The sequence below is a fragment of the Erpetoichthys calabaricus genome, chromosome 11, assembly GCF_900747795.2.
Source record: "Erpetoichthys calabaricus chromosome 11, fErpCal1.3, whole genome shotgun sequence".
Classification (NCBI taxonomy): domain Eukaryota; kingdom Metazoa; phylum Chordata; class Cladistia; order Polypteriformes; family Polypteridae; genus Erpetoichthys; species Erpetoichthys calabaricus.
In genome coordinates, this window is record NC_041404.2 from 159,207,316 (window position 1) to 159,224,378 (window position 17,063).

The 17,063-nt window shown below is 39.5% G+C and overlaps 2 protein-coding genes across 3 annotated transcripts in view; one reads left to right on the top strand and one right to left on the bottom strand.

Moving 5' to 3' along the window:
* nsmce1 (NSE1 homolog, SMC5-SMC6 complex component) overlaps positions 1-6,958 on the top strand; it is a 44,015-nt gene extending 37,057 nt beyond the window's left edge. The window contains exons 8-9 of one of the 2 annotated variants that reach the window (XR_007936283.1): positions 5,822-5,971; positions 6,153-6,958. Coding sequence is in view for 1 of the 2 variants with exons in the window: in XM_028814449.2 (XP_028670282.1) it covers positions 5,822-5,913 (92 nt within the window). In the remaining variant the exon portion in view is untranslated. Of the gene's footprint in view, positions 1-5,821; positions 6,079-6,152 lie in introns of those variants that run through there. The other variant, XM_028814449.2, reaches the window with a different exon arrangement.
* A 5,289-nt stretch (positions 6,959-12,247) lies between these two features.
* The window catches only part of kdm8 (lysine (K)-specific demethylase 8), a 30,324-nt gene continuing 25,508 nt past the window's right edge, over positions 12,248-17,063 (bottom strand). The window contains exons 6-8 of the mRNA XM_028814451.2: positions 15,795-15,944; positions 15,480-15,572; positions 12,248-12,480 (exon numbers count right to left, since the gene is read on the bottom strand). Coding sequence (XP_028670284.2) covers positions 12,316-12,480; positions 15,480-15,572; positions 15,795-15,944 — 408 coding nt within the window. The 3' untranslated portion in view covers positions 12,248-12,315. The remainder of the gene's footprint in view (positions 12,481-15,479; positions 15,573-15,794; positions 15,945-17,063) is intronic.

Genomic DNA, 17,063 nt, shown 5'->3' on the forward strand with positions numbered 1-17,063 from the left:
CTTTTCCTGTTGTCCCTTGAGATCATATAAGGAATGTATTCCTTGAAACGTTTTGATATAATTTAACAGTACTGCCCACATCTTCATTAAAACTAATCCCATTAGTAGAAATTAGCCTACACAGAAAACAGTGATATTCTTAGTTGCATGTGCTAATCAACATGCAACATATCATCAGTCTCTGGCACTGATGAACTAAGTTATCTCTAAACTTCTATCTTGCATTATCTGAAAATTGAGTAACATGCCTATACATACACATTAAAGAATTTTTATTTGAAGCTAAAAATTTTAAGCCAGTCCATAGTGTACCCCATAGTTTTACAAATCCAAGTTGTATGAAAACATCTATGTGGCTCAGAAAAGCGTTAACCTAGGTTAGAGCTAACTAACTTTACAGAGAGCAAGATGCAGAGGATAGGAGGATGTGGAAAACGATGATCCGCTGTGGTGACCCCTGACGGAAGCAGCCAAAAGAAGAAGAACAAGAGGAAGAAGAGCTAACTCATTTCACAGCAAAGGATAAATTGTGCTATAGTTTACGTGAAGTAGTGTGATAACTTGCTGATGAAACAACCCAACATCCATCCATCCACCCATTTTCCAACCCGCTGAATCCGAACACAGGGTCACGGGGGTCTGCTGGAGCCAATCCCAGCCAACACAGGGCACAAGGCAGGAACCAATCCCAGGCAGGGTGCCAACCCACCGCAGGACACACATCAAGCACACACTAGGGCCAATTTAGAATTGCCAATCCACCTAACCTGCATGTCTTTGGAGTGTGGGAGGAAACCGGAGCGCCCGGAGGAAACCCACGCAGCCACGGGGAGAACATGCAAACTCCACGCAGGGAGGACCCGGGAAGTGAACCCATGTCCCCAGGTGTCCCAACTGCGAGGCAGCAGCGCTACCCACTGCGCCACCGTGCCTCCCACAACCCAACATGAAATGTTATAATATGTAAGTGTAGCTGATAGAAACATCCCTGCCTTAAAGTATGTTGTGCAGGAATATTACATCTGAATGGACGACCATGGAGCTCATGGTAACTGGAATTGATTCAAGTACCTATCAAGGCGTACAGAGAGGATTTTCTGCACAATTTCATTTCCATGGCTAACCAAGCAGGTGTAGGTCACTGACTTCAGGCCCCTTCGAAAGTCTCAGTGTAAGTATAGCTGCAGCCCAACAGTAGAAGACAGAGTTAAGTAGTGGCATTACATCATCTTCTTTAGGCCACAATAAAGTTGTCTGTTTAATGTGTATTTGTTTTAAATTAAAAAAAAAAAACAAAGTTACAGTTTAGCTGTAAAATGGTAATGTATAAACCCTTGGACTGAAGTTATGGGAGCTTTGGGAGGATTTTTCTTTTAACAATCTTGGTTCTCCAAGCTAAAATGAGACAAAAAATGATCTGTTACCAACTTGTTTAATACTTTCATTCATATTGAAAAAATAAAGTTAAAAAGATCAAGTTCAGTCTGTCATGTGAGAAAATTCCATCCATCCAACCATTTTCCAACCCGTTGAATCCGAACACAGGGTCACGGGGTCTGCTGGAGCCAATCCGAGCCAACACAGGGCACAAGGCAGGAAACAATCCCGGGCAGGGTGCCAACCCACCGCAGGACACACACAAACACACCCACACACCAAGCACACACTAGGGCCAATGTAGAATCGCCAATCCACCTAACCTGCATGTCTTTGGACTGTGGGAGGAAACCGGAGCCCCCGGAGGAAACCCACGCAGACACGGGGAGAACATGCAAACTCCACGCAGGGAGGACCCGGGAATCGAACCCAGGTCCCCAGATCTCCCAACTGCGAGGCAGCAGCGCTACCCACTGCACCACCGTGCCGCCTGTGAGAAAATTCACTGTGCTTATTTAAAATGACTTTAAAACCCAAACGTCTTGTGAATTTCTTGTAACAAATTGAACATAAATGGTAGTGATGAGATGTGGAGCACCATATCAACAGCTTAGGGATATTGTCTGTCCCATCCTTTTCCCTTATGATGCCTTTCATATTGGATTACATCTGAAGGGGCGGAGTGGTGACTCGTGAGCCTAAGGATCTGCGCTGGTATCCGGAAAGGTTGCTCGTTCAAATCCCCATTACTGCCAAAAGAGATCCTACTCTGCTGGGCCCTTGAGCAAGGCCCCTAACCTGCAATTGCTCCAAGGGTGCTGAACAATGGTTGACCCTGCTCTCTGACCCCAAGGGTTATACAAAAAGTAACAAATTCCTAATGCAAGAAATTGTATAAGGCGAAATAAAGAACAAAAAGAAGATAAATAGTTAGGGGTTTATTAGCTATTACAAAAACCTTTGGAGATAATGGGCATCCAATTTAAATTAGTCTGAACAAGAATTGAATAATCCAGGAGCATATACTGGAGGTGAACCCAAATTTTTGCAGTGCAGTATAAATAACCCCATAAACTCTTATCAAAAGCTTTTTCTGTGTCCAGAGACCAAGCCTTCTCTGGGAACTTGGATGATGTACAGTAGATGAGTATAAGTTACATTCAACAATCTTTAAATATTTAAAACTAATTATCTTTTAAATTTGTGGAAAAGTATTGATAAATCTGGTTTGATCTTGAGGTACTATAGACAGTAAGTCTCTGTCTCTTTATTCTTTAGCTGAAACCTTCGCCAGGATCATAACTGTTATTCAGATGAGAGTCGGTTTTTATTTTCTTGGAAAGATTATGATTGATACATGACTGTTTTTGTTCTCTAATGTCTGCAAACATTCCCAGCATTACTGCTGCTAATTTAGAGGATAACGATTTACAAACTTTTTCTGGATATTCATCTGGGCTTGTAGTGTTCCTCTTATGTAGCATCTTGAATTGCAGTGAGCATTGGGAGTTTGCAAGCCATGTTCATGAATGGTGGAAAGAATGGGGACAGAGCAAGTTAATTCTTCTTTTTTGTCATTTTATTCTGATTTTGCTATTAGGAGTTGTTTGGTTGTTTCATTTGTAACAGCCAGCTAGGACAGATATGTTTTTGGCCACCAAAGTGATCATTTTTACAGGATCCTGGAAAATGATTTTTAGGTTAGTATGGGTCAGTCAACACATCTTGTTAGTCACAGGTCTCAATCATGCCTTTGCAGTTTTCCTCTTTCAGAGCAGAAAAATACCACAGGAAGAGGATTTTTTTTTCATAAAGCAGTTCCATTTGTATCCCCTGATATAATAGCAGGCCCTGATGGTGTATTATAGTTATGGGGAATCTATAATATACATCCATCCATCCATCCATTTTCCAACCCGCTGAATCCGAACACAGGGTCACGGGGTCTGCTGGAGCCAATCCCAGCCAACACAGGGCACAAGGCAGGAACCAATCCCGGGCAGGGTGCCAACCCACCGCAGGACACACACAAACACACCCACACACCAAGCACACACTAGGGCCAATTTAGAATCGCCAATCCACCTAACCTGCATGTCTTTGGACTGTGGGAGGAAACCGGAGCGCCCGGAGGAAACCCACGCAGACACGGGGAGAACATGCAAACTCCACGCAGGGAGGACCCGGGAAGCGAACCCAGGTCCCCAGGTCTCTCAACTGCAAGGCAGCAGCGCTACCCACTGCGCCACCGTGCCGCCTATAATATACAGGTTTATCTTAATTACTTTTTTTCAAGGATACAGGATGTTTAGGTTTTGTGGTTTGCTTTTATTTTTCTTATCTTCTTACAGAGTCAGAGTAGGTTAACCATTAAGGAAAATAAGCACGTGCTTAGGGCATCAAGGGAAGGCTGGATCCACAGAAATTTTCCATTGCCAGATTAACCAATGGACCATATGGTGCAGAACTGCAAATTAAATATTATTTTCCATCATACTGTATGTTTTGTTTCATTTCAAAAAATAAAATTTTATTTTATGGTTTATTATTGTTTAAATTTTGAATTAGGTATAGATGGGGGCACCAAAATCTTTTTTTAAGTGCTTAGGGCATCTAAAGGTCTTAATCTGGCCCTGTATAGAGTTTATTGAAAGCACAATAATAAGCAGTACAGTATCTCCCAGGTATCACCTTTTTGTTACTGGCGCAAAAAGGTTAAAAGGGGAAAACCTGGTTTGGTCTGCACAGATTCACCTTTCACTTTGACAATAAGGTGCCTAGCCAAAGCAATAGAAACCTGAAAATGAATATTCTAGAAAAGACTGTGGGAAGTATAGACATGCATCTGATTGAAAATGTGTGGCAAGGCTTCAAAACGGCTGCCTAGCAAAGATCCTTATCCGACTAGACGGAGCTTAAATAATTCTGTGAGGAACATTTGGCAAATGATGCACCATCCAAATGTGCAAACATACTCGAGCCTGCGATCTGCGGAGTAAAGGGTGAATGCTTATCTAACCAGGACATTTAATTTTATGTTTCACTAACCATTGTTTCGCATTAAATATTACTAGATTTGGAAGGCCAAAAATCAATTTTAAATATATCAGAATTCCAGGGTGCAGCATAATAAAATTTTAAGAATTAATATGCTTATGGGAACTGAATAAGTGTGTAAATGTCTACACATTTCAAAGTTTTTTTCTTCTTGTGCACTGTAAATTTAGCCTGGCATCATATGGCACATGATAAGAAAATGGCCACTACTATGTGTCTTTCTAAAAGTGAATTTTGTCATTGAGCAGCATAATTAGAATTTAAATTGTTACATACACTGAATCGTGAACATTACACAATATTTATATTAGCAAACATGAAAGGAATATTTTAAAATGTATCCTTTAACATCTCTGAAAAAGTAATATAAAATAACATTTAAACTTCGAAACATCAGATGTGTTTTTGATGTGAAGGGGAATCTCGGAGAGGAGGAGGAGAGAAATGTAGGGGTTTTAATGGGCCGAAGAGTCTGGATAAGAAGGGAAATGATTTGTTATGGGAGCTGATATAAAAGATTAGTGGAGGAAAATTATGATTGTACCTGTAAAAGGAGAAGGGAGACCACCAGCATTGTGGACATTATAGGGGTATAAAGCTGATGGCACACCTCTTAATATGTGGAAAGGAAACTGGAGGAGTGGAGAAGAGCCGTGGAGAACAGAGGCCTTAAGATTTGTAGGAAAAAGACAATATCGAAGATTTAAGGGATAAGAACAAGATGGAGAAGTTAGCCTCTGGGTGCAACAGCTTTGAAGGGTGGGAAATTTTAAATATCTAGGAGCAGCAATAACAGAGGATGGACATTCAGAAATAAACCATAGAATGGAATCAGGTAGCAAAAACTAGGAAAAGCTATCAGGAGTGGTACGGGACCTAAGAGTGAATGGTAACATGTATAAAACAGTGGTCGGGCAAGCATTGACGTACAGTATGGATCAGAAACCTGGCCAGTTAAAAAGATGCATGAAAGGCAACTGGATGCTACAGAAACGAGGATGTTGAGGGGCATGTGTGGAAAAACAAAACTTGATAAAATCAGGAAGGAGAGAATCAGAGGTACATTTAACGTTGGGGAAACCTGAAAGTAAGTTAAAGTGATGTGGGCATGTAATGAGAAGAGAGGTAAACAACCTGGGGAGAAGAATCATAGATATGACAGTGCGAAAGGGAGGTGAAGATGACAACCAAAGGGAAAGTGGAGTTTGGAGGTGAGGAGAGAGACAAGAGTGTAAGTGGCTGTTCAAATATAGTTGCTTACGTGGGAAATAACTTTAGAAGAAAAAGAATGTGCTGATGAGTGAAATAAAATCACCCTTGTCATGTGGATTTCCCTCCTTAGTGCAACTCTGTTTTAATTTGTGTATTCATTCTTTTTCTTTGCTAGAATTGAATATTTCACATTCCCAGTTACCAGCACCAAGTCAGCCAGGGCCATCTAATGAAAAGACATCCAGATACGGCAGGCCAAGAAGATGAAGACCCTTCTTTACTCTTTGTTGTTTTTCATTTATACTCGGACAATTCCTTAGGCAAGGTAAATTGTCTGTTTCAAAACACTTTCATTCACAAGCTGTTCTTTTGTTGTACCTGTATTGGGTATTTTCATATTTTAATGCAATAAAAAGGTATTTTGTTTATAAATGTTCTCAGAATTTCATTAGTTATGTTAAACAGTAATCTTTAGTTGAATTTCAGATGTATCCATTTATTGTTAGCACTGAACATTCAGACTCAAGCTGTAGCATAATCCTCCATATGGAGATCTGCAACAAGAACAACTTCAAAGGAACTTTGCCTCAGCAAACACTTCAGGCCATGTAATATATCTATAGTGGCAAGGTGGATTTTTATACATACAGTATATATAACACAGGTTTGTAACTTCCCTCAGACAGGGTATGTTGAAACTGAACAAAGTCCTCTTAAATACTGATAAATATGAAGCAATGCTGATCCTACGCATGACCTGTAAGATAATGGAGAGGGAAACTGTGGTTTCAACTGACAAATTCTTAAATTATTGTATTTTTAACTTAACATAAATGGTTAAAATAATTGAACAAATGTTGATAAAATTTACACTCCTTTTTAAATATTGTAATATGCAATAGATGAAAAAGTTTATTTAGCTGTACTGATGAAGAAACTCTCTCCTATGTCTTGCTGGCAGCATGTGTCATAGCGCAGGTGACTCGGGACAGGACTGCGTTCACAGGACCTGCATGTTTATTGCCAAGCACATTTTAGTTGAAAGAGCTGTGATTAAACTCTTTTTTCTGTGCATGATCTGTATATTATACTGCATTTTTTTTTTACTTTGCAATGTATGTTGAATTGGTGATTTATGTAAAAAACGCAATATAAAACAAAAACATTGTCAGTTTAACAAGACTGTTCATTCATACCATGACAGTGGGTTCAAATGGTGTAATTTTTCTATTATGTACTAAAAATCCTTTAAATGATGTGGTTCATCTGTAGGGCTTACAGGCCTCTCCAAAATTATTGGCACCCCTGGTAAAGATGAGTAAAAAAAATGGTTAAGAAAATTTTTTGGTGAATTACCTTAATGTCACACTAAAAACATGACAGAAATCTAACATTTAAGTTGAGGTAAAGTAAAGAAATAAATTATTTTTATGAAAGCCACTCATGACACGATTAATGGCACCCCCTGGATTATTACTTTGTAGTCTTCTCCTATAAGACTGGTGAATGTAGAGCAGGAAATCTGAGATCATTCCACTTTACAGCACCTGTCCAGCTCATCCAGAGTCCTCTCCTGTGAACCCACCCCACGGGTTTTTAAAGGGGTTTAGGTCCAGAGATTGAGACAGCCATGGCTGCAGCTTGATTTTTGTGTTGATTTGGACATATGTTTTGGATCATTTGTTCTGCTGGAAGATCCAACGATGACACAGGTTTAGTTTCCTGGCAGAGACGGGCAAATTTAAATTTACAAGCTCCTGGTATTTCGTACATTCTATGATGCCATGTACCCTAACACGGTTTTCAGGATCTTTAGAGGAAGAAAAGCCCTACAACACCACAAAGCCTCCACCATTCTTGACAGGGGGGGATCAGGCTCTTTTCTTTATAGATATCCTCTTTTTGAGTGTCTGTTGCCAAAAGCCCAAATTTTCGCTTTGTCTGACCACAGAACATGGTTCCCGTCAAAGTTCCAGAAGCATTTAGCAAACTCCAGGCACTTAACTTTGCCTGTTCATCCTCTTGACTCCCTATCTCACAGTTTTTCTCCCTCCAACTTCTATATTGTATTATTAGAACTCCGCTTATAAACCTGTCTCTTTAATTTCAGTTTGGGCCAGAGCACCCACCTTTTGACCATATTTCATAATGTAAAACACTGCTCCTGAAATCCTAATTATCCTATTTAAAGTTCCTTCACAGACTTTACCCTACTCCCCCCATAAGTGCCATCTGGTGGGCCTTGAACCTGATACTTTTTTGTCACTTTTGCCCACAGGGAGTCGCAGGCACTTTTCTCCACGTGTTCTGGTTGTGCCCCCCTATGGAGCTTTGTATCTCACTTCATGTCTTTCTTCCACCCTGTTGATATTCCACTACTGCCTGAAATTCTAATCCTTTTAGAGCTGTCCTTCATCTCACCTCTTACCCGCAGAACCTTATCTCATTTCGCAGTATTGGTGCTATACTTCTCTTTACCATGGAAATCCCGTGACTATCATGAATACTAATTGGGTATCTAAATTTTACAGTTTACTACATACAGAGTTATCTAAATCTCAAATTAACAAGACATCTATGAAAACTACAGTGGGCTGGTCTACTGCTGTCCAGTCCTTTGAATCCTGAATGTTTGTTGGTTTGTTGATGCTTTGGTTAGTTCAGTGCTCCTGGACTCGGGATGGGATGGGGGGTTGGCAGGCTATGGGTTTTATTATAAACATTTTGTACAATTCTGTTTTAATTGACTTTATTGGAAATACTCAAAATACTTGATCACAAAAGAAGCTGAATGCAGAAACAAAACTGTCATGTCTAAGTAAAGGTAACGTTTAGGCATACAAGTATATGAACATCTGGAAACAGGGCTGATTCTAATGACCACCTGCCATTTAGGACAAAGTTGGGTGCCATCATCATTGCAGTCTGGCCATTTCCTTATAACGTCCTTTAATAAGAGAGAGGCCCTTCAGGCAGGTGCAGAGATTTTTCAGACGTCAAGAGGAATTAATGAAGAGGGCTAATAGAAGAGAGGCACAAAACCATGGAAATCTGACCATCACATAGCTGACGGATGATAACAAACAGGAGTAAGCTGGCCTCAGAATTTTCTCATCCGCAACTTAATCTTGCACGGTATCATTCTGTTTTCAAATACAATAAATGGCCCATGTGAACTCTTAGCTATGTTGGTTGTGATTAATACCTGTGCTCAAAACTGACTCACAAAGTGAGGCTTATTCCGTAATCATAGTATTAACATACCACAAACCACTACATTACCAAATGACATTCAACAGCCATTTGATTATCAGTTACCTTTTATATTAACTTCAATGGCACATGCTGCTTATGAAACACCAAAGCTTTTGAGGACAAGAGAGAAGTTTCTCAATCTGTGATTTACTGTATGTTCTTACTTACCAGCAAGTTATAACCTGCTTGGAATGCACTTCAGATCTGTGTGTTGAATATATATATATATATATATATATATATATATATATATATATATATATATATATATATATATATATAAAATATACAGCACTGTGCAAAAGTTTTAGGCAGGTGTGAAAAAATGCTGTAAACAAAGAATGCTTTCAAAAATGGAAGTGTTAATCATTTATTTTCATCAATCAACAAAATGCAGTGAATGAACAAAAGAGAAATCTAAATCAAATCAATATTTGGTGTGACCACCCTTTGCCTTCAAAACAGCATCAATTCTTCTAGGTACACTTGCACACAGTTTTTGAAGGAAGGTTGTTCCAAACATCTTGGAGAACTAACCACAGATCTTCTGTGGATGTAGGCTTCCTCACATCCTTCTGTCTCTTCATGTAATCCCAGACACACTCGATGATGTTGAGATCAGGGCTCTGTGGGGGCCAAACCATCAGTTCTTGTTCTTCTTTACGCTGAAGATAGTTCTTAATGACTTTGGCTGTATGTTTGTGGTCGTTATCCTGCTGCAGAATAAATTTGGGGCCAATCATACGCCTCCCTGATGGTATTGCATGATGGATAAGTATCTGCCTGTTGCCTGCAGACACTCATTATTGTACCGCTCTCCAGCCCTTCGACGAACAAACTGCCTTCTGCTACAGCCAAATATTTCAAATTTTGACTCATCAGTCCAGAGCACCTGCTGCCATTTTTCTGCACCCCAGTTCCTATGTTTTCGTGCATACTTGAGTCGCTTGGCCTTGTTTCCATGTCGGAGGTATGGCTTTTTAGCTGCAACTCTTCCATGAAGACCAGTTCTGGCCAGACTTCTCCGGACAGTAGATGGGTGTACCTGGGTCCCACTGGTTTCTGCCAGTTCTGAGCTGATGGCACTGCTGGACATCTTCCGATTTCGAAGGTTAATAAGCTTGATGTGTCTTTCATCTGCTGCACTAAGTTTCCTTGGCTGACCACTGCGTCTACGATCCTCAACGTTGCCCGTTTCTTTGTGCTTCTTCAAAAGAGCTTGAACAGCACATCTTGAAACCCCAGTCTGCTTTGAAATCTTTGTCTGGGAGAGACCTTGCTGATGCAGTAGAACTACCTTGTGTCTTGTTGCTGTGCTCAATCTTGCCATGACATGAAACTGTCTTCCACAACCTCACCTTGGTAGCAGAGTTTGGCTGTTCCTCACCCAGTTTTAAGCCTCCTACACAGCTGTTTCTGTTTCAGTTAATGACTGTGTTTCAACCTACGTGTGACATTGATGATCATTAGCACCTGTTTGGTGGAATTGGTTGATCAGACACCTGACTAGAATCCTACAAAATCCCTGACATTGTGCAAGTGTACCTATAAGAATTGATGCTGGTTTGAAGGCAAAAGGTAGTAACACCAAATATTGATTTGATTTAGATTTTTCTTTTGTTCGCTCACTTTGCATTTTGTAAATTGATAACAATAAACAATCATTATTTATATTTCTGAAAGCATTCTTTGTTTACAGCAGTTTTTCACACCTGCCTAAAACTTTTGCACAGTACTGTGTGTATATATATATATATATATATATATATATATATATATATATATATAATATTACTGTATATGTATATAGATCAAATAAGCTGAACTGCCAACAGCGCCGTGTTTTAATTACCTAAAACCCCATTCATTCAAACTAAAAAAAACGTAGGTGAGTAATAAATGCCCCAAATGACTAAAGTGATTCTCAAGTATGTATATCACCAACTGTTATGGTGTATAAAACCTACAAATTATTCTCTATATTTTTATAATTTTGCTCAATCCCAACAAGATGAATTCAGATTCATCCTCTTCCCTTACACCTCACTTTTATAACAGTTGTTCACAGCATAGTGCTAAATTGGTATTATAGCCTGGGAAAGGAAGACTGAGCCAATACCTCAAGGCTACTGATTACTTTATGGATGGACACCTGGGACAACAATTTGGTGTACAGCCTGGGAAGACGGACATGGCGATGTTTTAGGCAACATCAAAAAACTTTATTATCTGGGAAAAGATAGATTAAAGAGTTTGAGCAAAATTCATCCATCATATTGACAGCCAGCCAATCAGGTGCATGCAACAATTATGTATTGTGAAACCATGGCATGAAACTTTATAATAAATATGCCTCATTTGAAAGCAACGTCAGAAAAAGAAAAACAGAGACGATGGAAGAGCGACATCAGAAAAGAAAACAAAGAAAACAAACCAGTTTTCATCAGATCGTCAGTTAACAGCATTTTCATGAACATTGATTGCTAAATCAAACACCGCCCTGGGACTTTCATCCTTGACATCACTGATTTCTTTCAGTAAGCTTTTTTTAAGACTATTTTATCCAGACTTTACTATCGATCTTATTTTCTATTACTTATTATTGTTCTTTAATAAATAGTAACTTGTTTTCATTTTTCTATGCTTTGTCTTAATGTCTAGAGTGATTGAAGTAATAAGGTAGATTTCTTAGAGCACCTGGTGCAGCCAGAGATTTGCCATACGCTCTGTGCTGTGAGGTTTATTAAGGCTGCGAGTGAGAGCTCCACTCAATAGTAGAGAACAGGACGTAAAGTAAGGCATTCTTGGCTGATAAATGGCCTTTAGTCAAAGATGCTGAGTCTTTGTATGTTTTAATATTTTCTTGGAGACCAAAAGTAATATTTAGGTCTGAGATCTATTTAAAACATTGTATGTTGTTTGTGCTGATAATAAATAAGTCTCTTGATGTGCTGAGAGAGTGTGTTGTTCTTATAGAACTTGTGTGGTTTAAAGTGCTAAAAGTTAGCCAACTGTGTGTGTGTCATTCGTAGGGCACTGTTGTGGTTAGGGTCTGAGTGTGTGTGTATCTATGTATGTGTGTGTTATTATTTAGGGTGCGGGAGTACACCAATCCAATAATGAACTGGACAAGTGTAAGGGGTAAACAGAGGATAACACACCAACCTTTCAGTATTCTCTCAGTTACAAATAAAATTACTTTCAATTTGATTACTCTGACAACAGTTTCAGGCCATTATCCAAGCCTCATGTTACCACATAGCTATGGTAAACCCCCAACAAGTTATACTTTAAAGCTTTTTTCATATTCACTTTTCTTCGTACATAAAATGATAACACATTGCTGTAATTAAAAAATACATTTTAATAAATAAATGCACTCACTTATTTAACAGTCGTGAACTGAAAATACTGTTATGACCACCAGAAGCTGACAGAAAAACTAATATCAAGGGAGCGTACATAATGCCAGTAGCTGCGTGGGATAAAGAGAACCTCCCCTGGATATAAAATGCATTCTTGAAAGGTAGCGTTTGCAAAATCAGGAAACTGGTCCAAATCAGGGTTTTCAACCTGCACCTGTAAATGCAAAAATATTAAGCGGTGATGATCAGTACTTATAGAATCTTTGACTAAGAAAGATGTACATTTCCACTTGGTGTTTCAATGTGTGCCTTATATGCCACATTTTGTATAACTGAGGTAGGAAACTGGAGGCTCAAGGCGATGATCATAAAGGGCTGCCCCGTACCTTAAACTGTAGTTTAATTAGACTGCTTCCCGGTACATACCCTCCTGGTCTTTTTACATTTTTCAAGGAATGCGGTTTTCAAGAAATTTACACAAAGGTCTGAATTTTCTGTCTGTCCGTCTGTTACTGGTTTCTGTCTAGTGATATAACAAATATATTTTCAGATGAACAAACACAGATCACACAGCCGCTTTTACTGATGTTTGCACATGAAGTGATCTTGTAAACAGCCATAAACAAGGAGCTGAAGTGGGGAGGAAACTAAATGTTACTTAGCAATGCCAAGCATAATTCATCTTGGCTCTTGAGCTTTCTCATATTACCTTGAGAATGTCTACATAGCCTTTGAGAATTGATCAGTTTTTCATAGTAGCTTAAAACTAAATTAAAATGAGATTTGTTTTGTCTTGTTTTACATTCATTTCAACTGTTTATTACTATTTAAGAGGCTTGGCCTAACATGGTACATTTCATGCTTATTTTTTGCTGAGGCAGCTCCGCTGGTGGGCCGGTTACTGAGGGTCACTGCTCTGTTGAAGAGTGAACTTCCTACACTAGCGTGTCGTGTATTCTTTAGGAAAACTCACAGCCCTCCAATCCTGCAAAAATCTGATGGGTTTACTTTATCATTTTTATCCTTTGACTGTGACGTCTGCCCCACATTACTATTTGTTGGGTGATTTTTTTTTGTATTGGGTTTACATTGTTGGAGCCTCTAGCATATACAACAAGAATTATTTCATGGTTTAAGTTAAAGCTCAAGACTTTTTTCGCTTGCCTTTAGAATTGCCAGTGTCAATTTGTATACCAGAGGCTTACTGTTGGGACTTTGAGTGTTTGCTTTCACCTTCTATGACTTTTTGATGATGTTGGATTTAAAAAGAATTTCAACAGCATCTCCTGATCTGTACCTTACACCAGTTTTACCCTGAATTTCTTTTTAAAGCTCATTTTTACCAACGGTTGAGTTTTTAATACATCTTGAAGGCATTGGAGACCCAGAAAAAGTTTGTTTTATTCTTGTATAATTAGAAATGATTAACAATTAAAGATTTAGATGGCTGTGCACTGAAAAACTTTGTTCAAATTGCTTTTCATTGCTACTTTTTTGCGTAGATTTGAGTTTTTTTTATTGCTTACACCTCTGGCTTCTTCATAGTCCTCTTTTGTGACTAACAGCAACTGCTTTTAAAATTAGAAATTGTTTTTAAAGAGCAAGGACAAGGCTTTTGTGTTTCGACTAGTAAATGGATCGTCATATTTACTTGCTAGACCATAAGGTCTCTCTCACTTTCAGAATGCTCATGATGCGTTGCAACTCTTCTGGCTGCCTCATCAGGATTAACTTCAAATGACATGTATATCAAGAATGGCCATATGTGGGACTTTGATTTCAAGGAGCCTGTGGTTTTCAATTTCAGTCCCTGGGGACCCCAAATGGGTGCAGGTGTTACTTCCACCCAGTTTCACAATCAGTTTGTTAGTCTTACTTTTAGTTGATCTCATATTTTAGTTGTGTAGCCAACTGATGAACTGATTGTGAAAACAGTAGGAATAAAGCCCCACAGAAATAGTCCCCTAGGACTGAACCTGGGAACCAGTCATCTAAAAGAAAGATTCCTGAAATAAAGTTAAAGAGTTTAATTAAGGCTTATACTGCTATTAGTATTAGTTGCAAAAAATCAGCAACCAACATTCCTGTTAGTAACGTCCTTAACAATAGAACTACTTGTGTGGACCACCAAGGCGTCACCGCCGCCCCTACCTGACACAGACACACACCGGGGCACAACTTCAAAGCACACAGGAATTTTATTTTTCCTTTTCCCTTATGGGAGACGCCTTCCCCATTCCCCACAAGTATAACACAATCTCAAAAGCAAACAGCACAACTCAATTCTCTTCCCCTCTAAACAAGCTTCGTCTGCTCCCACCCAACTCGGGCTCCCAGAGTAGTGCCTGCTGGCCCCTTTTATAAGGCACCCTGAAGTGGGTCTGGTGGAAGAGCTGCCCATAAGGGCTCAGCAGTAGCTGCAGCACCCCCTGGTGGAACCCATGGATCCCAACAGGGCTGTATCAAACTCCAACTCCCATGGAGCCTGAGGTACCGCTGCTACCTAGTGCTCCGGGGGAGGTAATGCTCTGGTCACGCCCTCTCCCCCCGGCCGTCCAGCGTGAAGGCATCCTGGCTGGGCAAGGGTCCCGGCTGCACACCACACTTGATGTTCTTGACAAAAGTACATTACACTGCAATGTCAGTAAGCACTGCCTGTCACTGCTAGAAAAACTGCTAGTTGTAAAACAATAGTCATACATCACAATTTTAGTACATTTTGGTAATAGCTAATTAATAATTGTTACTAAATTTAGTTATTGTTCTAAATTTGATCCTGTTTATTAAAAGATATTTGTTATTTATTCTGCCCCGTTTCCTTCACTATTTGATACATGCCCCTTTTGTTTGCTCAAAAGTATAATTTCTGACTAACCTGAATTTCATACACTACTCTTTATTCCACTCCACCCAATATTAAGAGTCTTAGTTTTTAATATTTTTTTCTTGGAGTGTAATAGCTTACATAGTAATTCATAAGAAGCATTTAAAATTAAAAACAGGCTCTATTGCCTTTGAGTCATTTGGGATTGCCAAAGTCATACATGAAAATGTAACATTTTACTGGAGTCTAATAACATCTGACAAACTAGTTAAAAAGATGGATCACACAGGACCAACGTTCACAAGATAGGAAAGTGAAGCAAATCTGTGCAAGTTTACTTTTGAGTCAACAGTTATAAGAAAATCAGAAGTTATGGACAACATACAGACCTGGCTGGTATTGGAGAGGAGCTGTGTCTTGTGAGGATAGAGTCTTTCCGTTTCATCAGGTGAGTACAGGCGAATGTATTTCCTTCCAACTACCTGTTATAAAATACAACTGTGTTAAAATTGTGCTCTTGAAATGAAAGAAAATGGTAATAATGCAATTTGTATTCACCAGATTTAAATGATCTCTACAATTTTCAAAGTAAAACTCAAAATGTCCATGTTTAACTATCGTGCTGCAAGCACAGTACATTCTTTATTCTTACATCACCAAAAAGGTAGATGAAATAAATGTTGTTTAATTTTCTACAGTCAGACCTGAGCAAGAAAGTTTTGTTGAGGATCTTGATGTATTGGTGAAATTGTTCCTGCCGGACCGATCCAGGCATTAATAGTAATTTCTTCTTCATCTCCTTTACCCAGGCAACAGTAGTCTGGAATACGAATATCCTGCTTCAGCTCTGGAACCTAAGGATTTGACATTAATAGGGGACAGGTAAAATTTGAATAACAGCAGCATTACTACACCAGACTCTTCCTAGCATTGTGGCTTTGATGTAACGGAGTAGCTTAAATGACACAATAATCCACTGAGCTATGTGGCCTTGGGCTTGTGATGGGGTTAACCTTGGCAAGCAAGTTTCTGGTGACTATAGAGAAGTGACCAGACAAAGGGGCAAGCAAAAAAGGTCTCTTATGATGTTTCCAGGAGAATAATATACAGAAAAAGCCACATGGAGCAACTGGTATGTGTGGGACTAGATAGGTTCAAGTACAGCTCCCATTAAAATGATACAAATGTCAATAATATACACTACATTGCCAAAAGTATTGGGACTCCTGCCTTTACACACAAATGAACTTTAATGACATCCCATTCTTAATACATAGGCTTTAATATGGAGTTAGCCCACCCTTTGCAGCTATAACAGCTTCAACTCCTCCGAGAAGACTTTCCACAAGGTTTAGGAGTGTGTTTATGGGAAATTTTGACCATTCTTCCAGGAGAGCATTTGTGAGGTCAAGTACTCGTGTTGGATGAGAAGGCCTGGCTCGCTCACAGTCTCCGCTCTAATTCATCCCAAATGTGTTCTATCAGTCAAGTTCCACCACACCAAACTCGCTCATTCATTTCTTTATAGACCTTGCTGTGTGCACTGGTGACAAGTCATGTTGGAATAGGAAGGGGCCATCACCAAAGTGTTTCTACAAAGTTGGGAGCATGAAATTGTTTCACTGGAACTAAGGAGCCAAGCTCAACCCCTGAAAAACAACCCCACACCATAATCCCCCCTCCACCAAACTTTGCACTTGACACAATGCAGTGAGGCAAGTACCGTTCTGCTGGCAACCGTCAAAGCCAGACTCGTCCATCGGATTGTGTGATTCGTCACTCCAGAGTACACGTCTCTACTGCTGTAGAGTCCAGTGGTGGTGGGCTTTACACCACTACATCTGACACTTTGCATTGGACTTGGTGATGTACGGCTTGGATGCAGCTGCTCGGCCATGGAAACCCATTCCATGAAGCTCTCTACGCTGCAATGTTCTTGGGCTTTTGGAGGTCTGTAGTTATTGACTCTACAG